Consider the following 26,705-nt stretch of genomic DNA (forward strand, 5'->3'; position numbering starts at 1 on the left):
GCTGATCTCCCTGTACTATGTGGCTGCTTCCCACTAGCTATCTATTTTACATTTGGTAGTGTGTATATGTCCATGCCACTCTCTCACTTCGTCCTAGCTTACCCTTCCCCCTCCCCGTGTCCTCAAGCCCATTCTCTACATCTTTATTCCTGTCCTGCCCCTAGGTTCTTCAGAACCATTTTTTTTAGATTCCATATATATATGTTAGCATACGGTATTTGCTTTTCTCTTTCTGACTTACTTCACTCTGTATGACAGACTCTAGGTCCATCCACCTCACTACAAATAACTCAATTTCGTTTCTTTTTATGGCCGAGTAATATTCCGTTGTATATATGTGCCACATCTTCTTTATCCATTCATCTGTCGATGGACACTTAGGTTGCTTCCATGTCCTGGCTATTGTAAACAGAGCTGCAATGAACATTGTGGTACATGACTCTTTTTGAATTATGGTTTTCTCAGGGTATATGCCCAGTAGTGGGATTGCTGGGTCGTATGGTAGTTCTATTTTTTTTTTTTTTTTTTAAAACGAGTCACAGATTGTGTATTTAAGTTTGTCTTTCCAGATTCACTTTTTTTTTTTTTTTAAAGTATTTGTTTATTTATTTATTTATGGCTGTGTTGGGTCTTTGTTTCTGTGTGAGGGCTTTCTCTAGTTGTGGCAAGCGGGGGCCACTCTTCATCACAGTGCGCGGGCCTCTCACTATCGTGGCCTCTCTCGTTATGGAGCACAGGCTCCAGACGCGCAGGCTCAGTAATTGTGGCTCACGGGCCCAGCCGCTCCACGGCACGTGGGATCCTCCCAGACCAGGGCTCGAACCCGTGTTCCCTGCATTAGCAGGCAGATTCTCAACCACTGCGCCACCAGGGAAGCCCCGGTAGTTCTATTTTTAGTTTTTGAAGGAACCTCCATACTGCTCTCCATAGTGGCTGTATCAATTTACATTCCCACCAACAGTGCAAGAGGGTTCCCTTTTCTCCACACCCTCTCCAGCATTTACTCTTTGCAGATTTTTTGATGATGGCCATTCTGACTGGTGTGAGGTGATACCTCATTGTAGTTTTGATTTGCATTTCTCTAATGATTAGTGGTGTTGAGCATCCTTTCATGTGTTTGTTGGCCATCTGTATATCTTCTTTGGAGAAGTGTCCATTTACGTCTTCTGCCCAATTCGGATTGGGTTGTTTGTTTTTTTGATATTGAGCTGCATGAGCTGCTTGTATATTTTGGAGATTAATCCTTTGTCAGTTGCTTCGTTTGCAAATATTTTCTCCCATTCTGAGGGTTGTCTTTTTGTCTTATTTATGGTTTCCTTCACTGTGAAAAAGCTTTTAAGTTTCATTAGGTCCTATTTGTTTATTTTTGTTTTTATTTCCATTTCTCTAGGAGGTGGGTCAAAAAGGATCTTGCTGTGATTTATGTCATAGAGTGTTCTGCCTATGTTTTCCTCTAAGAGTTTTATAGTGTCTGGTCTTACCTTTAGGTCTTTAATCCATTTTGAGTTTATTTTTGTATATGGTGTTAGGGAGTGTTCTAATTTCATTCTTTTACATGTAGCTGTCCAATTTTCCCAGCACCACTTATTGAAGAGGCTGTCTTTTCTCCATTGTATATTCTTGCCTCCTTTATCAAAAATAAGGTGACCATAGGTGCGTGGGTTTATCTCTGGGCTTTCTATCCTCTTCCATTGATCTATATTTCTGTTTTTGTGCCAGTACCATACTGTCTTGATTACTGTAGCTTTATAGTATAGTCTGAAGTCCGGGAGCCTGATTCCTCCAGCTCCGTTTTTCTTTCTCAAGATTGCTTTGGCTATTCGGGGTCTTTTGTGTTTCCATACAAATTGTGAAAATTTTTGTTCTAGTTCTGTGAAAAATGCCATTGGTAGTTTGATAGGGATTGCATTGAATCTGTAGATTACTTTGGGTAGTATAGTCATTTTCACAATGTTGATTCTTCCAATCCAAGAACATGGTATATCTCTCCATCTGTTTGTATCATCTTTAATTTCTTTCATCAGTGTCTTATAGTTTTCTGCATACAGGTCTTTTGTCTCCTTAGGTAGGTTTATTCCTAGGTATTTTATTCTTTTTGTTGCAATGGTAAATGGGAGTGTTTCCTTAATTTCTCTTTCAGATTTTTCATCATTAGTGTATAGGAATGCAAGAGAATTCTGTGCATTAATTTTGTATCTTGCTACTTTACCAAATTCATTGATTAGCTCTAATAGTTTTCTGGTAGCATCTTTAGGATTCTCTATGTATAGTATCATGTCATCTGCAAACAGTGACAGCTTTACTTCATCTTTTCCGATTTGGATTCCTTTTATTTCCTTTTCTTCTCTGATTGCTGTGGCTAAAACTTCCAAAACTATGTTGAATACCAGTGGTGAGAGTGGACAACCTTGTCTTGTTCCTGATCTTAGAGGAAATGGTTTCAGTTTTTCACCATTGAGAATGATGTTGGCTGTGGGTTTGTCATATATGGCCTTTATTATGTTGAGGTAAGCTCCCTCTATGCCTACTTTCTGGAGGGTTTTTATCATAAATGGGTGTTGAATTTTGTCGGAAACTTTTTCCACCTGCAGGGTTTTATTCACACCTTCTCCCTGGAACTGTCTTCCTCTATCTCCTACTGGCCTATTTTGCATCCTCCAGGTCTTAGTTTTAAAAACCATTCTGAGAAGCCTGCCCTGACTCTACCCTCCCCAGGTTGGATGCTTCTCAGGGATGCTATGATGCCACCCTGCACCTCTGCTGCAGTCCTCATCACAGAGGGAGTTGGAAAATGTGATCAAATAGCTTGGCTGTCTGCCTTCCCCACTAAAGTTTTGCAAAAGCAGAAACTGCATCTATCTGTATTACAACTGGATCCCAAGAGCTCAGCATCACTAAAAGCTCTTAATTAACATTCAAAGTTGTGAATGAATTATAAGTACTTTAAACATTTCCCCCAACAGTATATTTATATAATGACTTCCCTTTGCATTATTTATATTTTTTAATGATTCCAAAACATCAACTTCTGGGTAACAAATGTTGAGTTAGGGGGATCCGAAACAAATAAAAATCTACCACATTTCTCAAGTATTGGATCAAACCATATGAAACTGCTGTTTTTATAAGTCAAAATGGACTAACATCAATTTCAAATGGTTGAACATACAGGCTCATGCCCTAACATTATCGTGTTAGGCTACTTCATACCTTCCTCTTCCCTTCAAGCCTCCCATACTCCTTCTATTTTCTGTTTCTTCCAATCTTTGTTTTGAATTAATTTTTACTGGAGTATAGTTGCTTTGCAATGTTGTACTCCTTCTATTTTCTTTCTCAGCTGACGACCTCTTATTTTATTGAGAAAACAGACCCCACCAGTGGGAACTTCCTCATCTTCCTACCACCAAGGCAACAAAACTACCCATACCTACATGCATCTTCTCTCCCTTCTGATGGAGAAAGTGTCCCATCCCTCTTATCAACAGACAATCTTTCCTCTTTTTTTCTGATCTCATCTCCTTGTCTTCTCAAGGACCAAAAGAACTAAGCCACGATTTGTCTCTCCACTCCGCTCTTGAATATTTTCTGTTGCTTTGATTACTAGCTTTGAGGTTTATTGCACTTGCTTCTCCATTTCCTGGTTGGAAGCTACTGGTGAAATTTTTTTAAACTTAATTTTAAAAATTCATTTATTAGGTACTAGGGGAGGAAGCTGTGGGAGGCAATTTCAAATCTTTACCCAAATGTCTCCCTCCCATTCAGTCTTCAATCTATAATCTAGCATTTGTCCCAGCCACTCCTTAACTGCTCTTATCAAGCTCATCATCATGTTGTCAATCTAAAGCACTTCTCTGTGCTCATCTTTCTTTTTCATGTCGCAGCGACATTCAGCATAGCTGACCACTTTCTCTTTTGAAATCTTCTCTGAGCTTCTGCAACCCACTATTTCCTGGTTTTCTCCTACCTTGCTGGCCTCTCTTTCTCAGTTTTCTTAACTGGTTCCTCTTCATGCTCTTCCAAACCCCTGCCTGAGTGAGCTAGTTGATTCTGGTGGAATTAAATATTATTTTTATGCTGATGAATCCCAAATTTATATCTCTAGGACAGATCTCTTGAACTCCAGACTCATATTTCTGATTCTCTTCTTGGTTGTCTCACAGACATTCAAACTCAGCATTCTGAGTTCTACCATTTTCCAAAACAATACTACCATCCAACCACTTACTCAAGCCAGAAGCTTGGGGATTATCCAATCCATTAGAAAGTGCTGCTGATTCTACTCCCAAAGCTGATCCGTCTATTCCACATCTACCACCTAAATACAGGCCACCAACATTTCTAAGGCAATAGCCTTCTAACATGTCCCTTTATCTCTATTTTGCCCTGCTTCAAATCATTCTCCATTCAGCATCAAAAATAATCTTAACATATAAACCCCCGCTTAAAAGTTGTCAGTGGCTTTCCACTGCACCTGGAATAAAATCCAAACCCCAAGGCCCTGTGCCATCTCTCCCCTCCCCATCTCTCCAAACTTTTACCTGCGCTATCCTCCAGTCATACTGATCTTCTTTCTGTCTCTTAACTCACCAGGGTCTTTCCAATCTCAAAGTACAAGCTGCTCCCTCTCCCTCAGGCCTTTCTTCACATGACTAATCCTCTCCTGCCTTTGCCTTCAGCTTATATGTCACTTCCTCAGAGAGCCATTCCTTTACACCACTTTCCAAAAAGGGGGTTCTCCTCTGTTACTTTATCTGGGTTTACTTGTTTTTTTGTCTATCTTCTCCACTAAAACACAAGCTGCACGAAGGCCAGTACCTTATGTCTTGATCACCATTATATCTTTAGTGCCAGATACAGTGCCTGGCTCACAGTACATGCCTAATGAATATTTGCTGAGTTCACTGATTTATGGTGCCACTGTCTATGCAAATTTTAATAGCATTATAAAGTTCATAATAAATATATTTTTTCTGGATAATTTCTGAAAATAAATTCCTCTCCCACCCAAATTTAGTTTTTTAAAAATATGTCACCTCACCTAAACTGAATCTCTCAAAAGCTTCCTGTCTGTCCTGAGTGGTTACTGGCTGACCTTCCAAACTTTCCAGTGAACGGAGGTGAAAAATGGTGAACTGGAGGTAATGAGGAAGGGTCACAACTGGATTTTCAGCTAGGATCACAGAAGTCAAATCTTGAAGTGGTTTCAATTTGCTTACATCTTGGAGCTGAAATGATAGGTAACATTATAATTGGTATAACTGAATTTAAAAATCATAAACATCAAGATGTTAAAAAAATAAAAAATAAATAAATAAAATAAAAATCATAAACATACCTAAGGGAAGTAATAAATCAAGGAAATTGCTATTAACATGGCAAGGAACCTATTCATGAAACCTATTATCCAAAAGTAGTGGTTTGAAGGGAGGAAAAGAAAAGAGTATTTGAGAATCTAAAATGTATCAAGGGCAATATTAGGCATTTTCCATATACCATTTTAACTGTGACTCCTCACAAAAACCTATGATATAGGAACCATCTTAATTTTCTAGATGATGAAACTGAGGTTCAAAGAATTTAGGTGACTTGCTCAAAGCTCAGAGGTTATATGTGAATGAAATAGGATTTGAATTCAAGACTGTGAAACTCTAATCCTATTATCTTTTCAGCAGGCTGACTGAACAAATCAAAAATATAAATGGCTATAAAAAAGGAGTTTGGTAAATCTTCAGGTAACAGTTTAACTTGATAGTTAAAAGAAATAAGGATACGTAGAGACACTCACGGTTCTGAAGTAAGATTTTTACATTTACCCAAAGAGGGATTTTAAAAGGTTGAGAAACACTACTACCAATAGCTAGTATAAATAAATCTCTCCCAAGTGGATGTGCACTCTTACTGAAGCCAATGTCAAATATGAACTGGGATGAGAAGGTCTTACAAAATTAGAAATAATAATAAATATTTATTAAATGATTTTCCTGTTAACAGTCCTATCTAGGGATCAGCTACTTTTGGAACATGTGTGGCAAATTTTAAATAGATTCATGGCTACCTCCTCCCATCACCCCATAAGCTCCAAGAGCTCCAACGTGATGCTGGGTAACAAGGCGTGGGGCTTGGGCTCTGAGGTTCTTGGGCTGTCAGAGTGAAATGGTAGAGTCACCTTACCAGATCTTTATAAAGATGAAATGAGAAAGCATAAACATTGCACAGCATTAAACAAGTGTTATTTATTATTATTGGCTTCTACTGATGAAAGTTTAAAATACTACATAACTCTAATGCTGTATTCCTTACGGTTTTTAAAGTATTTTCACATCTATCATTTCATCTGAGCCCCATACCACTTCTGTAAAGAATGCAGGGCAGGGACTGTTTTCTCTAATTTAAACAGTGAGTTTTAGAGAGATGAAAGATTCTCCAAAGGTCACAGAAGCAAAGCCTAGACCCATATTGGAAGTCACATCTTTTATTTTCTATTCTAAGACTTAAGTTCTTTAAATTATAGCAGGATTGTACCAATTTTAATACAGATTTAAGTAAATTAATATTTTTACTTTGCAATGCTTATTGAATATCTAACTGTATAAATATCATAAGGAAATCATAAAATATACTCCAGAGAAAAATACACATCATTATTAGCTTATGTGAACCACGAAAACAAAGTTGCCCTACTATAAAAAGCTAGTGATTAACACTTCTTGTAACACCTAACACTATAATCAAGATTAATTCAGATTAATTCACAAGTTTGAAAAAAAGAACTCTGCTCTAGGCATTCAGTGACATGGACTCTGGCACAAGTTGAATGACTTTGGGTAAGAGAGTTAACCTCTCTGAGACTTTACTTGAAAATGGGAATAAGACAATGGTACCTAACTCACAGAATTATAAAAATAATCCCTGCACTGTCTCCTTAACAAGAGTATTTTGAGGCTCAAATGAAATGAAAGATGGGAAAATGCTAAGAGGTCAACTTTTAGTTACCATGGAACCATGCAAAACCAGGACTGCCTATATTTAATTACCATAGAGAATACTAGGTTATGTCTGAATTTGATGTTCGGTCAAAGGACCAAGGACATTAGAAGAAGTCCCATTTTAAAAAAAATTATAGATTTTAATCTTTTTGCTTCAACAAGTCCAAAAATTTTTTAAATATTCTTGCTACTTTGAATAACTTACCGATGATATCTTGTTGCCTTTCAGATTGAGGACTCGCAAACATTTTAACTTCTTCCCTAACCATACTGGAATATGTTCAATTTCATTTCCCGCAAGGTTTAGCTTTTGCAGATTATGCATATTTTCTATACCTTCAATTTTGCTGGAAACCAAAGGGTAAAATCAAACTTAGTAAGTACAGTGATAGTGCCCCTCCATTGTATTTTAAAAATAAACAGGCTTGGTTTTATGTGGAGTTACTTTCCATAATTATAATTTATAAATGAGAATTTAAAAAGAGTGGCTAAAAACAAATTTACCAGAACAGCTCTGGTAAACTCTTCATTACTGTCTGTGCCCAGGAATCCTACCTATCTTACTATCAGACTTTAAGATCCCACAACACAGAAGCGTCCGTCCGTAGCATTCTCACTAACCACTGTGAAGACTACTAGTGGACAGCAAGGGGAGAGCTAGAAAGTTCAACAGCACACACTGTGCTATGTGCTACAGCCCTGCACAAGAACAAGATGTCCTTAATTATTACCTTAAATCATCACCAAAGCATTAGCTATGCCAGCAGGATATGGCTGCCATTTTGAGCTGGTGGACCCCCAGAATGATACTGTATTTATGAACAAAAATATTTTAATCAGAATATTTAAATTAATAAAACATTATCACCCATACTGATGAATTTTCATGGATGAAATATTTTCTCAAGTTGATTCCAATTTAATTCCTTGGTCAATTCTCTATACTGGGCAAATATTTCCAAGCTTCTTTATTTTCAGTTTTATTTTGTTGAAATTATTTTCATCACAATCAATTTTTTTATACATACTTTACATTAAGGATTTGATTCATTAATCACTTTTTTTCCCATTTCATTTTTGCCATATTAGAGGTTCTGCTACTGTTAGTTGTTTTGTTCTCTGGCCATTACATATACCAAGTCTTATGTGGAGGGAAAATACACAGATATAAAGATTTTCAAGATTTGATAATTGTATCATTTTGCCTATAACAAGTTTTCTATGTATATTTTTAGCCACTGTCAGTTTTATTAAGTTTATTTCTCAGAGTAATATATATTATGAAGTGGAAACAAGATAGTGTGTATTTATTACAGCAATGAGCAAAGAACATTATGATAAATACATAGGCTCAAAACAGGTTGAAATATCTTTAGGATCAAAATGACAGGGTTAAAACATTCTGCTTCATGCCACCTTTTTTAACGTAATAAGGCAGTTAATCAGACTATATCTGGGAAAACTTCCTGTCAAAAATGGAATTAAGATAAAATTTGGTACTCAAAAAATGTATCTCCTTCTTTGACAATAACAGATATTATTCTGTACTTTAGTAATGTCAAAATATGACAGTTATCATATGTGAAGGGCTAGACTACAAATGAATAAGGATCAAAGTGCCTGCTCTTTCAAAGGATTCTTTCAGTAACACAGCAGCATTAATCTACCTCTTTAACAAAGATGAGGACCCTGCAGTGCCACCCAAAGAAGTATTTACTTACCAGATTTTGTTATATGATAAGTTGAGCTCACGTAATTTCAACAGCTTGTCCACCTTCTCAATCTTCCCTATTAGATTATGGCTGAGATTCAGTATTTCAAGTTTAACACATTTTTCCAAATTTTCGATATACTAATTGGAAACAAACGAATAAATACTTTATATAACAGATGGCTCGACATAAGCACGACATATAAGCATGTGCTGATCAGTCACCAGAGACTAAGCCTTTACTGCTTCCCCGGAAAATCCACTGGTGTGGCTCTCCTTGGCCAGGAGTGGCCACTCTCCCCAGGTCATCAAACTCTCCTTGCCCCTCAGTGGACAACACTTCCTATGCACTAAGAAACTGAAGACTATCCAATGAGAATTTCCCCATCAATCCTTTTCTCCACCTCGACTTTTCTATGCCTCTCCCTTTCTCCCCTCTTCAAAGTTCAACTAGGTACTTACGCTCTTGCATAACCTCACCCATCTCTTCTCCTTGTGTTCCTATATCTCCAATCTCTTTCTCTCTCCTGGATCTTCCCCTCAAGTTTAAAAACAGTCACTTTTCAACAGATATTTATTTCCTACTCACTACATGTCAGATGTGGCACCGGGCAATGGCGATATACTGGTGAACCAGACAATTTCCCTGCTGCAGGAGCCTATGTTCAACATGCTCAGTCTCCTCTATATAATACAAATCACCTCACACCCAACTTGTTTCCTACCAAGCTTTCATTTTATCACCCTTATTTGCCACCATGTTCTCATAAAAGTTGTGAATATTTGCTCACTCTGAGGCCTTCCATTCACTATTATTCTATTGGCAAAGCAATATATCTTCCACCCTTACTATGTATTCAAAAAGTTCTCTCCAAGATCACCATTCATTCATCCACTGCAACAAATATTTATGAAACATGGATTGATTATGTGTCAGGAGCTGTTCTAGGTACTGGAAATATGGAAAAACAGTGGTGAATAAGGAAAACAAGGTTCTTGATTTCATTCACAGGGAAAGCCAATAAACAAATAGAGAAACAAAATTTTCAGGCACTGAAGCATACTAACAAGAAAATAAAGGTAACGTGATGTGACAGAGTGCAAGGCACCAAGAGGGCAGATTTTGTCTGCTGTGTTCACTACTATAGTACTAGTGCCTGGCACATGGTAGGTGCTAAATAAATATCTATTGAGTGAAAGAATGAGAGAGAGTGACTGAGGAGAAGGTGGCTAACTGCAATTGGGTTGGTAAGAGAAGGCTTCACAGAGAGAGGAAGTGCATGGAGTTGAGACCCTAATAATAAGCCAGTTGTGTGAACATCTGGGGACAGAGAATACCAGGCAGAGAAAAAAATGCAAAGACCGTAAAAGAATGAACCTGGTTGGTTTGAGAAATAGAAGGAAGGGCTTTTTTAACTGCCAAATCAAATAACCTCTTCCAAGTTTTCATCCTATTTGCTGATTCGGTGACATTTTATAGCATATCCTTTCTGCCTGATGTTCTCTCTCCTTTGGCCCCCGTTCATACTCTTGGATCTTCTATTCCAACAGCCCCTTCAGACTTTTTCACTGGGTCTGTCTCTCCCACGTGCTCACTCTCTTTCTCTGATTCCCTCTCACTATTTCTCCTCTTAATCCTAGGCATTCTTCACACTAAGATCTAAATTCCCAGAGATCAGAAACTAAGCTTATTGACTTCTGTATCTATACCCACAGCCTAACATAATGCCTGGCATATAATAACCACACAGTAAAGATTTACTAACTTGATATTTCATTTTCACACCCTTTAAACTCCAGGATGTCTCCTTTTTTCCTTTTTAATTACACAAGACATAAATATATTCTAATAAAAATTTCAAACAAACATAAAAAGCTCTCTTCATCAGGTCTCCAGGCCCCCATAAAAAATCTCACTGCTCAAAAGTAACCATTGTTAAGAGGCTGGTGTATATACATATAGGCCTTTCTATTCATTTACATCTATATATACATATATACAGAAACAGAATTTTAAAAAATATATTTCAAGACCTTACTATACAAAATATTTTAGAATTTGTTTGTTCCATTTAAATATACTGGAACATTTTCCCACATTAATACATAGAGTTCTGGGGTTTTTTGGGTTTTGTTCTTGTCTTTTAAGAAACTTGATAGTATTTCACGGTATATTGCACCATAATTTTTTTAAGCAATCCCCTATTGACAGACATTTGGTTATTTCCAATTTTTCCATCTTAATTAATGCTTAATAAACATGACTATTCAGATACTTTTGGATACGTGTGCAAATATTAATAGATATCAAGGAGTAGAACTGCTGTGTTGGTGAGTATAAACTCAGTAAGTATAAACTCAATTGCTGGATCAAACAAACACATTTGAAATTTTGATAAATACTAACAAACTGTTTTCCTAAAATGCTGTACCAATCTATACATCCACTAAGACCATATGAGAATACCCATTTCTCACACCTTTCTGAACACTGAAATAATCTTTTTAATTCTTGTCCATCAGACATACAAGATGGAAAATGGCATCAAACTATTGTTCTATTTCACATCTCTTCGACATTAATGAAATTGAACATATTTTCATGTTAACATTAGCCATTTATAATATTTTTGTGAACAAACTGTTCATATCCTTTGCACATTTTCCATTTAGCTGTCTCTTTCTATTGAACTGTAGGTGCTCTATATATTATGTGGATATTGTTACATATGCTGGAAACACTATCTGCCAGCTTGTTTTTTGCTTTAACTTTTTAAAAGATATCGTTCATTAAACACAACTTTTTAAGTTTTTAAGTAAGCTAAATCTGTCAATATTTTCCTTTGTGGTATTAGGGTTGGTGTTTGCTTAGAAAGGGCTTCCCAACTCTAAGATTTAAAAATATATTCTCCTATACTCTTTCCTAATAATTTTATAGCACTTTTGTTGGTTGATTTTTGTTTCATTTTCATTAAGATTTTCAATCTTCTGGAATTAGTTTTTGTGACTAATGTAGTAGGCATCTAAGTTTATATTATTTCCAATTAAAAAATTAAGTTGTCTGTTACAATGTGCTCATGCTGTATAGTTTATGAATAAAGTAGTAAACAGTCTAGACCAGGGATCAGCAAACTTCTGTAAAAGGCCAAATAGTAAATATTTTTGGCTTTGTGAGACACAGTCTCTTTGACAACCACTTACCTCTGCTATTGTAGTGCAAAAACAGCCACAGACAATATGTAAACAAATGAGTGTAGCTCTGCTCCAATAAAACTTTATTAACAAAAATAGGCAGTAGGCCCAATGTGGCCTACAGGCTGTAGTTTGCTGACTCATTCTAGAGAGAATCAATAATGTCTAGAATAATAGGAGCTTATAAATTTGAAGATGTCACACTTCTGATGGAGAACTTTCACTAGAAACAATAAAAGATCTGCAACAAATTCGGCGACATTAGGGTGCTGTAAATCTAATATATTCTTTTAAAAAAAATTTTAAAGCACATAAAAATTAAAAACAATGTCTGTATTCAGAAATGTTGGTAACCTACCCTAAATTTCTTGCCACCATCTTTAGAAAGTGAAAGGTTCAGAGATTTTACTAAGGCCAAATTGTCCTGTTTAGTAAGTTTTTTAACAAGGGCCTCGGTAATATATCGAACTCCTTCATGTGAATCAGCTTCTGAAATTACACAAACAGATCATTATCAGCAGAGGAAGACACGAATACTTTGAAAAACAAATTGTCTTGATGTTATATAACAAAAAAAAATTTTTAAGCCATGCAAATGTAAAAACAGCTGGCTAGTTCTAATTGCAATGTTTTAATAATAATATTTTACTTTATGTAGCATTTCATAATAATGACAATAACAGTTATACTCTGTAAATATTAATTGTGTACAAGCTTTGTGCTAAATACTTTACATTTAAAAATTTAATCTGGCGACTTCCCTGGTGGTGCAGTGGTTAAGAATCCGCCTGCCAAGGTAGGGAACACAGGTTCGAGCCCTGGCCCGGGAAGATCCCACATGCTGCGGAGCAACTAAGCCCGTGCGCCACAACTACTGAGCCTGCGCTCTAGAGCCCGGGTGCCACAGCTCCTGAGCCCCTGTGCTGCAACTACTGAAGCCCGTGTGCCTAGAGCCCATGCTCTGCAACAAGAGAAGCCACCGCAATGAGATGCCCGCGCACCACAACGAAGAGTAGCCCCCGCTCGCCGCAACTAGAGAAAGCCCGCGCGCAGCAATGAAGACCCAACGCAGCCAAAACTAAAATTAATTAATTAATTAATTTAAAAAATTTAATTTGTACAACAAACTTTTGGGATAGAAATTACTGTTCCCCTTTATAAAAGAAATTATAATAATTTATTCAAGATCTTGCAGCTAGAAATGTGCAAATCTAGGACTTGAACCTAGGCAGATGAATCTAAAACTTATACTTTTAATTATATGCAGCACTGAGGTTTTTAGCAGAATTTTAATGTTAGCTATTTTAAAATATATATATATTGGCATTATTTAGTTGTTTGTTTTTTAAAATTCTAATCTAAAGTTCAAAAACACTGGAATTCTTAAAAATCCTCTTGTGGTGCTCCAAGGACAATGGTGCTTCAAGGACAAAGAATGACCCTCCTTCAAAAAGTTTCAGCATTATACCCCCTACTGACTCTTAATTGCCTTCCCCACCATGTTGCCATGGTTACGAAATTCCTGAGCCCACCTGGGCGACGCCCACCTGGGCTACTGGGCCTGTCCCAAGTAAGGAAAGGCATCTGCCCTTTCCCACTCCCACCCTACAGAAGGAAGGTATATGTGCCTCGACCAATCAGTAAATGAAATTTTCACCTCGGACCATTCCTTTGTTTTCTGGCTATAAAAGCTGATCAATAGCACATGTTTGGGCTTGACTCTCCCAGACTACTAGGAAGTCCGCCCACTGTTCTGGCAGCAACCCTTCCCTCTAATAAATTCTATCTTCTTTACATTCTGCCTTGAGTCTGGAAATTCTTTTCCAACCCATGTTCAGACCACGACATCTCTTTTCCTATTTCTTTTTTATGGTAGGAAACTCAAATTTGTTGCTCTTTTAAATATAGAGGATCATAACATATTTTATAGAGATAAAGTACTAACTTAATGGATAGCACACCCTATCTTAAGACCTTCCTGGATATTGCAGTCACAGCTTGTTAAAGCCATGTTAGTATAGCACAGGGAACTCTACTCAGTACTCTATAATGGCCTATATGGGAAAAGAATCTAAAAAAGAGTGGATATATGTATATGAATAACTGATTCATTTTGCTGTACACGTGAAACTAACACAACATTGTAAATCAACTATACTCCAATTAAAAAAAATTATTTAAAAAAAAGCTATGTTAAATTCTGCAAAAGCATCCAAAAAAAGAAAATTGCCTCTTGGTTCTTCCTTTATGAATCAAAGATAATTAATCCTGGGTTCAGATCCAGGCTGTGAGCCAAAGTTTCCCTATGATTACTCATAATAAGTTAATATTACATTTATTTTGGTTCAAAATAAAATAATTTTTAAAATTTGGGCCATTCTAGGAAAGAACATTTTCTAAAATATTAATCAAATTAGAAATAACGGTGTACCAACGGGCAGCAAGGGTACAGTCAACTCAAGGCTGACAATGTTTATTAATAAACACTGATCAATATTCAGGTCAACAGAGTTTGATGACTGTGATTTCATGACTTAGCAAAGAAATCACAAAGTTTTCTTTCATACTTAATCACATTATAGATACCCAGACTAAAAGAATGCTTTTAAGAAAAAATAAAAACCTTGGTGGAACATTTATATGTCCCTTATGTGGAAATCAGTCCATTCACAGATTGCTAATAAGCAAGATGTTAATAAGCAGACTGGAATAGCCCAGGGGTGGATAGCATTTTTATATTGAATTAAGGCACTCCATTCCAAAGTGAACAGATATTCAGATATATAACAGATATATTTGGCATATGAGCTTTAAGGCACTCTCCCACCACAGGAAATAAAGCTTCCTCTTTCAGGAAACTCCCTTCTCCTAACCCTTTCAGACATCCTCACCCTCACCCAGAAGCCTCCATCCTCCACTGTCCCTACACAATTTCTGTCAATAAAAACAATGGTTCAAGTTAGTAGTTGGATATATGTTACATTTGGACCAAAAATGTAAGTTGAATATTTTCCATCTGTACTTAACAGTATTTGGTGAAATTCTTAGGTTAAAAGCAATACCTTGATGGTCTTGGTAGTCCAAAAGCATAGTGTTTTCAGCTATAATCTCAACTTGCTCATACCACTGTCTTCCAGAATGAAAAGGTAGAGTCTCGGATCCACTTAAAGGTGAAAGTGACCTAGATCTCATGTTGGACGTAAGAGATGATGGACTAGGAGAGTGAGATGATGGTGGCATCTTTGCTTTGGAAATTTTTTGCTGAGGACCTTTCTTCATTGCAAGAATAAAGCCAGGTATCCATCAAAACCTGTAAGAGTTTCCAGTATATTTAACAAGGTTAATTTTTAGAGCTATCAAAACTATTAATCTATTTCTAGAATTTTCAAGACTACAAAGTTATAAACTCAGAAGTTATAGATGCTAGAACCCAAACTACTCCAAGCTGATGGGAGCAGACACTATTTCAGACATTGCTGATTACTTTACCAGAGGGAAAAGAGACCTCTAGAGGGTCCTGTACTGACAAATACTCCAGCCAGAAGCCTTACCTGTCATTACGGTTCTCAATTTATTGGACCAAACTGGTCACAATGTCTCTTCTACCCATAAGGGGTCCTAGATTGCAGGAAGGTGGAAATACTTGGCAACCAGCAGTATTTCATACTGATAAGCAGTCTCTCCTTCCTGAAACAGTTTCTTCCTTTGGCTTCTGGGACACCATACTCTCCTGGTATCCTCCCGTCTCCCTGGCCACTCCTTGGCCTCCTTTGCTGGCCAAGGCTCTCCTATTCAATCTTTAAATGTCAGAGCTCCTCAAGTCTCTTCTGGTCTTTCTAATCTTAATTTAGACAATCTAATGCACACCCATGGTTCCCAACGCCACCTGTATACTAATATTTATATTTTCAATCCAACCTTTCCCTGAGTTCCAGACATCTATTCCCAACTGCTACCTGATATCTCATTGGCATCCTGAATCAACATGTCCAAATTGAATTTATCATTTCTCTCATTCCTCCCTCATTTTCCTCCCATCCTGTTCCTCCTCCAGTGTTCCCTAACTATGAACAATGCTCTTGGGAATAAGACAGAAACCTGGGAGTCATTCTTGATGCTTCCCTTTCCCTTTTTCCCATAAACAAACAATCACCAAGTTTTGTCAATTCTACCTCCTAAATATCTCTCAAAATAGTCCATTCTTTCCATCTTCACTGTCGTCTACTCTAATCCACGCCCTCATCAAACTACTATAATAGCTTCTAACTGATCTGTCTACAAGCTCTCTTGCCTTCCTCCTCCATCACTACATTGCAGCCAGACTGATCTATTTTAAAAGTTAATCTATCTGTCTGTAATAAATGAAATATTTACCATGACCTATGAGGTCCCCCATGATACAGCCTTGTCTCTAGCCTCACATCTGTCACTGGTTCCCTCAACTCTGTGGCTCCAGCCACACGGACCTCTACATCTAATTTCTTCTGCTGTAAATGCTTGTCCTCAGTCTTGTCTTTTCTTTTTTTAAAACTTTTCAGAAATTCTTTCCATATAATCTGGATATTAACCCTAATCAGATATATGATTTGCAAAAATTTTCTCCCATTCTGTGGTTTCCGTTTTACTCTGTGATATTGTCTTTTGATGCTCATTTAAAACTTTTTAAGAAGTCCAATTTGTCTATGTTTTCTTTTGTTGCCTGTGCCTTTGGTGTCATATCCAAGAAATCACTGCCAAATCCAATGCCATGAAGCTGTTGCCCTATGTTTTCTTCTAAGAGATTTATAATTTTAGCTCTTACATTTAGGTCTTTGATCCATTTTGAGTTAATTTTTGTATATGGTATTAGGTAAAGGTCCAAATTCATTCTTTTGCATGTGGCTATCCAGTTTTCCCAGCACGATTTTTGAAGACTTCCCTTTCCCCATTGAATGATCTTGGTACCCTTGTCAAAAATCATTTGACCAAATTCCTTTACTTTTTATGTAAGAAAATTAAGGCCCAGAATGGTAAATGACTTGGTCAGACACAATGCTAGCTGGAGCAATGATAAGAATCAGTTCTCCTCTCAAATTAATTTGTAAGTCAAATCACATAATAAATCTAGTAGAATATAAGTTCCATGAAAGTAGGGATATTGTTCACTGATGTATTCCAGACCTAGGACAGAGCCTAAAAGATAGTAGATAATTACTACTTATGGAATGAATTATTCATAAAGAACCTGGAACCAATAAAATGCTATTTAGTACTTCAGCCATAGGATATCTTCACGAGTAGTATTAGTTCTCAATACCAAGAGCCCTAACTTACAGGTTAGGTTTATGCAAAAAAGATTTTCATGTTATACAATTGCTCTTATAAGTACATTGCATTAATTATAAATTTGACAAACTTTTAGACCAAAAAATCTTATAAGAAGCATAGGTCTTGAACAAGGCTGCATTAACAATGATTCTATTTTTGCTCAATATCCACAGTCTCCCCTACTCTTACTACTTAAAATGTGAAGATAAAACACAAATTCTTTTTTAGAAAAGTAGTTTGCAATCCAAAGTTTTTGGATAGCTCCAATCTTAATGCCAGGGACTTCCCTGGTGGTCCAGTGGTTAAGACTCCGTGCTTCCACTGCAGGGGCCGCGGGTTTGATCCCTGATTGGGGAACTAAGATCCCACATGCTGCGTACAGCATGGCCAAAAAAAAAAAAAAAAAAAGAAATAATAATAATAAATCGTAGCTTTTAAAAAAAAAAAATCTTATTTTATTTATTTATTTATTTATTTGGCTGTGCCACGCAGCGTGGCAGCGTGTGGATCTTAGTTCCCCTACGAGGGATTGAACCCGCACCCACTGCATTGGAAGCATGGAGTCTTAACCACTGGACCACTACGAAAGTCTAAAAAAAAATCTTAATGCCATATAAATTGGTATTAGAAAGAGATATTATAGTGGTTTGATGTGTGAACATCTTCATATGTAATAAATACACCTTCACAGGTATGTACATGGGTATTATTATACAGGCTGGGATTTTAAAGAAACTTATTTTTTAAATGGTTAGAACACATATAATATATGTAAAGGAGAGCTGCCATTAACATATCGAATCAATTAACCAACATTTAACAGATGTTAATACCTTTCAATGACTATATAGTCATTCTAGGAATGCTGATCTTGCCCAAAACATTTCTGGAATTCCTCTTTGGGTCCTGCTTTCAGAATTAATTTATAAGTCTCACAAGAAAACTAGATCCATCACTTCAACTACATTTTGTTTTTATTTTCCCAGTTTGATTATTAACTTTACCATGTGCCAAATATTGTGATAAGCTCTTGTATGTATCCTCACATTAGAAGGATTAAACACAACAACCCTATGAAATAGGTGTTATTATCTCCCATTTTAAAGAGGTTTTTAAGAGGTTAAATAATTTGTTCAAAGTCCCATAACTAATTGGTTAAGCCAAGACTTGAATCCTGATCTGATTCCAAAGCCCATGACTTCATTACCATGTCATACTGCTGACTGAGTTTTCTGGAGGCCAGATCATGTTTGATTCACTCTGTAGGGCCTAAGATAGTGCCTTAGACAAAACAGATCATAAACAAGTGCCACTAAACAACCTTGATTAATGGATGACATACACTATAAAAACTATTCCTGAAGGAAAAACAGAAAATTTAATACAACAATAGCATCACTGAACTCATGATCTAGCTTCTTAAGGTGACTAGTTTGAAGGTAACAAAAACCTGAGAAATTTTTTAAAAGTGATTATTATTTCACAGGTATACAGTACAACATGGCCAACTCTCTTGTTCCAATAGTCTAGGTCACTTTAAACTGCAAATCTATGTCTTTACTTTCTCTTCCGTTTTTTCATGTCATATCATCCACATAGGTCAGAAAAGCTTTCCCCCAATTCACATAACTGCTATTTATGCCATAGCCACAAGGTTTTGGGTCTTAATTTCACAAGCGTGGTAAACAATTTTTGTCTCACCATTCTGCCAAGGCAAAAAGTCTCTTAGTAATACTCCTCATTCTGTGTTAAGCTGCACTGGTGCTCTCTTTCTAAATAATAATATACTCAAGCTTGAGAAGAGCTAAGAGGCATGTGCTTTAATAGTATAATTTTATTCATTCCTGAATTAAATATAGTTTTCATAAAGGCAAGAGATTTAAAAGACGAAAGAGGAGAGGCACAGGGCCCAGTTCCCACTTGTATATGTCTTTCTCTAACCCATAGCATGATAAAAAATTATAAAATTAGAATGATAGTGTGCTACATGTTACAGAGATATGGCTTATATATTTTTTTAGTTTCTTGGTTTAAAAAATGCACATCCTATATTTTTATGCAATGCAATTATTTTGTATCCTGCACCTTAGTCTTATCTCTAAATTCTTAAAATATTGAACCATCCTGAATTCCTCTCAGAACATCCTAATGACCAAGACTCTTTGGGCCTCACTAGAATATCATGCTGTCCTTTGTTTCCTCACCTGATTAGAAAAACTCTGCCTTACTCATTTATAGAGTTAAAGAAATATATTAGAATGGATTCCAGAAATTGAAATCAACTCTTTCCTTTAATGAATTGTAACCTGAAAGATTAAATGATGGTTCCAAAGTCACAGTGCATTGCCAGACCCCCTCCCTTGGTTGCCATAGCTCCTGTAAAGCCTGGATGTAGGATCTCATAGAACAGCTAACTCAGTGAAATGAGGTTAGGGATTTACTGTGCTTGAGAAAGGCCGGCATTATTTCAGAGACTATCACCTGTGGGTAGTAACACCTTGAACCACAGTTTAAAGAGACAGATATGGATGTTGTTTGACCTAGGCTGTAGTTTGCAATAATATAAACAAAGACTAAGCAATAGAAAAGAGAAGATAGAGCTGAGATGTAGGGCTAGAGTGTGTGAAGGGCAGGATAAAGAGAAAACAAAACAAGCAAAACAAGTCCAGAGCTGGAGACACATTTTGAAGGCCCAGAAGGTAGTCTGCAGAGTAAGGAAAGCCGTTGGATGATGTGATCATCAGAATCATGACCGGGCATCCTGTCATTCTCAGACTCAGATACTTGCCTTGATCTAACAATCCCCTCCATCACAGCTTAGTAGAGACCACACTTCCACCTCTATCCAGCCTTTCCTAACATTCCTAACTTTCCACCTTCTTCTCTGATCTTTTCCAAATGAGGCAGGCCTCAATAATCCTCAAACCTTCCATCTCGCTTCCCAGCCACTCCAATATGCAAATATCCATCCCCATTTCTTGACCTCCATATCCTCTCCACTGCATCCCTTAGCCCTTTAATCACATCTCAGTACTTTCCCTACAATTCGACTTCATCCCATACCCTCACCCATTTAAACACTATTACTCTCTAACTAGTCCTTTCAAATATCCTGACTCCTATTCCTCTCCAATGGCAATTCTCCATCCTGTGCTCGTCAGCCTCTGCCTCCCATCCTTCATCCTATTCTGATTGCCAAGTTCTCCCACAAATTCTGTTCCAACTCCCTGACACTGTATTAGTCTCCTCCATTTCTCTATAGTTCTTTCCAGTACCCTGACTCAACACTTCTATATCCATCTTGATTTCCCAAACTGCTCATCACAGCAAATATTCTAACATCCTAATCCATTCCAATACTCTGACTTCTAATTAACCCCTCTTCAAACAAAATAATCAAACCTCCACCCATTCCTCTTCATCTCAACCCAACTGCCTATCTACTCGCCTTTCCCTTCCAACACCCTGACATCTGTGTCCCTCTGCATCCTATTAACATCCTGAACTCTCCTCTCACATCTCTCTCCATTCTACTCAGGTACCCAAAAAACCAAGCTTCCCATCCCTTTCCAGTATTTTATTTATTCAGTCATCCAATTTTATTCGGCAACTTTTATGCACCAAGAACTGTGTTAGGCTCTAAGAACACAGGGCTGAGAAGGCAGGGTTTCTACACTCAAGACGCACAACAGGATTAGGTCTCTGCACCAAATAGCATCCTTTACAACACCTTACAATTAGAGTTAAATGATTATTTGTGAAACGACTTGATTATTGCTTGTTTTTCCTTCTAGAGTTTATGCTGCAAGACAGTAGGGACTCTATTTGTTTATTGTTTGGTGCACAATAAATATTTGTTGAATGAGTGAAGAAAGGACTGTGCTAAGCACTCTAAAGACATTACCAAATTTAAGTTCTTGCAGATGGTGTGTAAGTTCAAAATTATTAACTTCATTGATAAGCGACAGGGTATCATTAAGAATTAAGAGCTTGGATTCTGGAACTAAGCAACCTGAGTTCAAATGTTAATTTTCCACTTTCTGTGTGACATAAGGCAAATTATTTAACCTCTCTGATCCACAGTTTCATCGCTTTTGAAATGGGGATGAAAACCTCATACAAGTTATTTTAAATTCTAAATCAGTTAACGCAAAGGACTAAAGGACTCAGAACTGAGTCTGGCACACAGTGTACACTCGAAAGTAATTAGCGATTATTTTTGACAAACAAGAAAATATTTGCTCGGGAAGGTTAAGGACCACGCCCAAATCTCAGAGCCGGTAACACAGGTGGCAGAATCAAGACGTGAAGCCAAGCTTTGACTTCAAAATGCACCTGTCCCTTAACCGTTATACAACAAAGTATTTGCTCTTTCCCTCCTTCAAATATTTCTTCCCAATATCCTAACTCATTTTTCTCCATGTACTGTATTCCGCCCGATCCCAGGACGCCCGTCAGGACACCCAAACCATCCTGTACCCCTGTCATTCCCCGCATACACCTGGCACACCTCCTCCCTCCTCCGCTCGGTGGCGGGACCCCATCTTTCTCCACGCCGCACCCCACCCCTGACCTCCTCATTTCCCATCCAAACCTCCCTCCATCCTCCTCCTCCCCACGCCCGTTCCGGGCCCTCCCCTCCTTCCCATCCAATCCCAATTCCCAGGCACACGCCCCCGCCCCGAATCCATCCCACGCTCAGTTCAGGCCTTCCCGCCTTCGCCGCTCACCCCCACCGCTCCGACTGGATGCCGGAGAACGGCCTCGACCAGGGCCACTCACCACAGAGGAGCCGGGCCGAGCGAGCTCGCGGGCCGACGCCGGGCGGAGAGGCGCTGGGCGCTCCCTTCAGGCGCTCAGCGGCGCGGCGGCCATTTTGTTGTGTTGTGCCGGTTGCCGAGGGGCAGTGCGTGCGGCGTGGGCGGGGCCTGCTGCGGTCGCGCCCCTCCCCGGAGCATGGGGGCGGGGCCGGGCTTCCCGCCGCCTAGGACGCCAGGGCCGCGGGCGCGCAAAGGCGCGCGGGAGCCGGCGGGAGGGGAGGTTCCTTGTGGCAGCTGGCTAGAGGCCTAGCGCTTTTCTCTGAGGCGAAGCGGCCGCCTCACGGCCAGGCCTCGACACGCCCCGTGGGGGCTGGGCCTGAGGACGACCTAAGGGACCGATGTGGCGCTGTCGCCAAGCTCCCGCACTTCCAATGCTGGCCGTCTGGGTTTGAACTAGTGTGCCTCGCCCCACGCTCCTCCTTCTCGAGGCCCATTTCTGAGGCGAATTCTCTGCTTCAGGGGCCAGACGTGGATAAACCTCTGAGGGAACGCAGCTTGGGCTCCAGCTGCACCTGAGGTTAAGGGAGTGAGAGCAGCCTGGGAGTCCTGGCAGAGACTAGTGCTCTGGTTGTGAGAGGGAAGCCAAAGCCAGAAGCAGTTGAAGAAACTTTGGTTGGGGCTTGCCTGAAAGGGCTGCGTTTCACCGCGTATATTCAACAGATGGTTTAAGAGAATTTAGAACATACTGTGCTGGATGCCAGGGAAATACAGTGAATTCTTTTAAAAAACGTTGTCGCCGAGGACACCATTCCTCCACTGCAGCCTCCCACTTCCAAGTTGGTACCCTGGACAGTGTCACCATCAGAGGTCGCACCATCTCCAGAAATCGCCAATGCAGGCACCACCTCTCCCTTACCGTAATTCTCCAATCTTAACAGCTTGCTTGCTCGGAAGACCCCCGTCCTAGCACAATTCACTTCATTGTGACCTCCAATCCCTTGTTCTTACCGTTTTCTCACAGTTCAATGGCCCATGTGTGTAACACTATTTTAGGAATTTCCTCTGTGTCTCAGTTTCCTCATCTGTGAAATGGGACAATCCTACCTACTTCCCGCAGTTATCCTGATAGTTATAAATGTTGATGTATGTGAAAGAACTTAGAACAGTTCTAAGTTCTCTCACATGCCCTATAATATGTTCTCAATATGTTTTAGTTATTTTAGTATTAGGCAAAGGTTTCCCAGAAGAAGTGACGCCTCATCCTAAGTCCTGGAAGAAGCAAAGAACTTAGTTCAGGGAGTATGGGAGTGGGGAAGAATTTGCTTGGCAAAGGGAACAACTTCTGCAAACCTCAGGAGGAGGGGGAAAAAAGAGCTTGGCAATGAGCTGGACGTTAAGCAGATCAGGATACAGCCAAAAATCTGGAGTGTAGAAGCTAAAGCAGGAAGAGGGACCTTATGAACCGTATTAGGCACTTGTTAATTTTTCCTGAAGGTAGAGATGGATTCAGGACTAGGAAGTTCAGGTGGCTTCCAACAGGGGGCGCCATTCACACTCACATTTATGTGAATGATGCTCCCCTCTCCCCCACTATTTATGCAACACGGAAGGAGGCCCTTGGAGTTATAGAAAAGTCAAAATTCATTAAAAGCTCCACGTTTTAAATTGAAAGGAAGCTGTATCCTTTTTTTAAAAAAATCTAAGTTCAGATGATATTTATTAGTTTGGAATGTGTACATTGCTGAATTTCAGTTCTATTATTTTTTGTCTTTTTGTTTTGAAACTCGTTTCTTTTTCTCTTTTCCAACAGAGAATTGGATTTATGGTGTCACCTCACTGTTATGTCCCTTAAAGTCTGTAATATATTTAGGTGGGATCCATTATCAAATCATGGTATGCTGGTGTAGTTCATTATCAATCTGATAAGTAGCTGGTAAAAATATACATAAAATCCAGAGGATGGTGCAAAACACTTATTTTTCCCTTGGGTAGTCTCTCACTCCCTATCCAGTTAACCTTGGGTGGGTACTTGCCAGTCCCTTCTTGGCCAGTTCTCCGCCTCCAACCAGACCCTCTGCTGGTGTCTAGCATGATGAAGGCCTTGGATAGACCTCAGGCCTTAGAGCAGTCAGAGGTGAAACCTTTCTCTAGCTAATTTGAATATTAACCGCCTCTCTTAGCATGCTAAAAGAACCTCTCTCCCCAAAGCAGGAGTGAGAATAGGAAAGGAGTGAGGGCAACTCTTTGATTCCACACTAATTTGTATGTATCTGATAATATGAAGTTGTTACTCTTCTGAGTTGCATTTACAATACAAATACTAACCATAGCAGAGTGACCTAGCTATCCCTCTGTTCTTTTCTCCAAATGATAGAAAGCTATTCTGTTTGTTGTCACTTGCCTCATGTTTCACAATCCAGTTTAATAATTTTGCAGATTTGCTTCAGAGGAGAATCAGACTAAGGTTGTCAGGCAGCTTCCTGACAGGAGATATGTCTTATATTTCATGTAGCACCCAGTAGAAATCCTTCAACCTTGCAGTTTCATAATCATATCATTTAATATTAATGGAATTTCCTCTTATTTAATTTATCAGAATAACTTGGAAAATAACAAGATTGTACAAAGGTAGAATTTAGCAATCAGAGACAGGGCCAGTAAGACCTTGAGTAATTCATGAACTAAAAAGCTAAGATCACATGAATCCCCAGGAATAATAGCCAGTGTCACAAACCAAAGGCCTGATAGTCCATATAAAACTTTCCCAGATTCTTTTCAAAAGATTTATGGACTGTAAGAACTAGAGAGAATCTCTGGTTCTGTTATATCACCTAGCTAAACTCCTTCAATTTACAGTTTGCATTATTTTTCAGTCCTGAAAGATAAAGTTATTTTCTTCCATAGAAATGGTCAGGCTCTAGTGTTTAGTCATTGGCTGAGGGCTTCTTGGAAAGAGCGTGACCTCAGCTTGAAAGCTAAGGTAGGGCTTGAAGGCATTAACAGCTGGAGGCTGTCAGCTAATATCCCCCTTGCAACTGATGGCAAGTTCTTTAATCAAGGGAAATCTGAGCAGCCCATCTCCATGGTTGCCACACTGCTTTGAGCACCAAAGACACCATACTGTTGCCGAAGTACACCGAGGTATGTGCTGAGGGTGTAAGTGCCTGATGGCCAGGGCACTTTTGCTGTACTGAGGGAGGAGTTTCCTAAACCAGGAGGCCCTGGCCCTTGTCATTGGTTTTTTTTTCCTTTTCCAGTTTTATGAGATATAATTGACTCTTGTCCTTGTCAATGCTAATCACCACTGTAACCAATCAAAACCATGCTACTGAAGTCTTGTCTCCCAATACCTCATGGAGATTTGAGCATTTTTAAGCCAGGCTGTTATTAAGGTTTCCTGGGACTCAAGCATGAGTCTATTGAAGCTGAGTCCAGGGAAAGTCAGAATGGCAGACAATGAACTATTATCAGAATCATCTTCCCAGCTCCATGTAGCTCAATTCAGGAGCCTGAATTCCTCTTAACTCTCTCTTATAATGATTTCTGAAGACCTCCCTAGTAATTAGGCCTTTGGTGGCTTTCACTTAGGGTGACACTTATGTTCCATCTGGTACCTTGAAAGGGTAAACAGAGAGACCAAACTGAATCTTAGGAGATGATCCCTTAGTATTCCCCTATAATCCTTTCCACTTGTAGAATATTGGAAATAATGCCTCTTCTTTGATTTGTGATTTTAGCAATTTGAGTCTTCTCTCTTTTCATAAAGAGCTTAACTAAAGCTTTGTTAATTTTGTTGATCTTTTCAAAGAACCAACTTTTGGTTAGGTTGATTTTCTCTGTTGTTTTTCTACTCTTTATTTCATTAATTTCCATTCTAATCCTTATTATTTATTTCCTTCTGCTTGCTTTGTACTTAGTTCGCTGTTCTCACTGTCTTAAAGTGGAGATTAGGTTGTTGATTTGAGAGCTTCCTTCTTTTTTAATACAGGCATTTATAGCAAAAGATTTTCTGTTAAGTGCTGCTCTAGCTGTATCCCATATGTTTTGGTATGTTGTGTTTTCATTGTCATTCATCTAAAAGTATTTTCTAATTTCCCTGTGATTTCTTCTTTGACCCATTGGATATTTAGGAATGTGTGGTTTAATTTCCACAGATCTGGAGATTCCCCAAATTTCTTTTGTCATTAATGTTTAATTTTGCTCCATTGTGATCAGAGAAATATGTGATTCCAATCCTTTTAAACTAACTGAGGCTTGTTTTATAGCCTAGCATATGATCTATCCTAGAGAATGTTTCATGTGCACTTGAGAAAAATGTGTATTCTGCTCTTGTTGGGTAGAATGTTCTACAGATGTCTACTAGGTCTAATTGATTTATGGTGTTGTTCTAGTCTTCTATTTCCTTGTTGATCTTCTGCATAGTTGTTCTATCCATAATTGAAACTATTATTGTTGAATTTTCTGTTTCTCCCTTCAGCTGTCCGTTTTTGCTTCACATATTTTGGGGCTCTGGTGGTAGGTATATGTTTGTTTATAATTGTTATATCTTCCTGATGGGTTGACCCATCTATTATTGTAAAAATCCCTCTTTATCTCTAGTAACATTTTTAATTTCAAAGTCTGTTTTGTCTAACATAGTATAGCCACTCCAGTTTTCTTGTAGTTGCTGTTTGCATGATATATCTTTTCCCATCCTTTTACTTTCAACTTGTTTTTATCTTTGAACCAAAAGTGTATATCCTGTAGGGA

The 26,705-nt window shown here is 38.5% G+C and overlaps 1 protein-coding gene across 5 annotated transcripts in view; it reads right to left on the reverse strand.

The window, feature by feature from the left end:
• CNTRL (centriolin) overlaps positions 1–22,082 on the reverse strand; it is a 93,041-nt gene extending 70,959 nt beyond the window's left edge. For all 5 annotated transcript variants that reach the window (XM_061200000.1, XM_061199999.1, XM_061199997.1 and 2 more), the window contains exons 1-6: positions 21,979–22,082; positions 14,952–15,199; positions 12,248–12,378; positions 8,708–8,838; positions 7,192–7,333; positions 5,039–5,225 (exon numbers count right to left, since the gene is read on the reverse strand). In XM_061200000.1, the coding sequence (XP_061055983.1) occupies positions 5,039–5,225; positions 7,192–7,333; positions 8,708–8,838; positions 12,248–12,378; positions 14,952–15,168 (808 nt within the window). In that variant the 5' untranslated portion in view covers positions 15,169–15,199; positions 21,979–22,082. The remainder of the gene's footprint in view (positions 1–5,038; positions 5,226–7,191; positions 7,334–8,707; positions 8,839–12,247; positions 12,379–14,951; positions 15,200–21,978) is intronic.
• Positions 22,083–26,705: the final 4,623 nt, after the last annotated feature.

The sequence above is a fragment of the Eubalaena glacialis genome, chromosome 9 (genome assembly GCF_028564815.1).
Source record: "Eubalaena glacialis isolate mEubGla1 chromosome 9, mEubGla1.1.hap2.+ XY, whole genome shotgun sequence".
Classification (NCBI taxonomy): Eukaryota; Metazoa; Chordata; class Mammalia; order Artiodactyla; family Balaenidae; genus Eubalaena; species Eubalaena glacialis.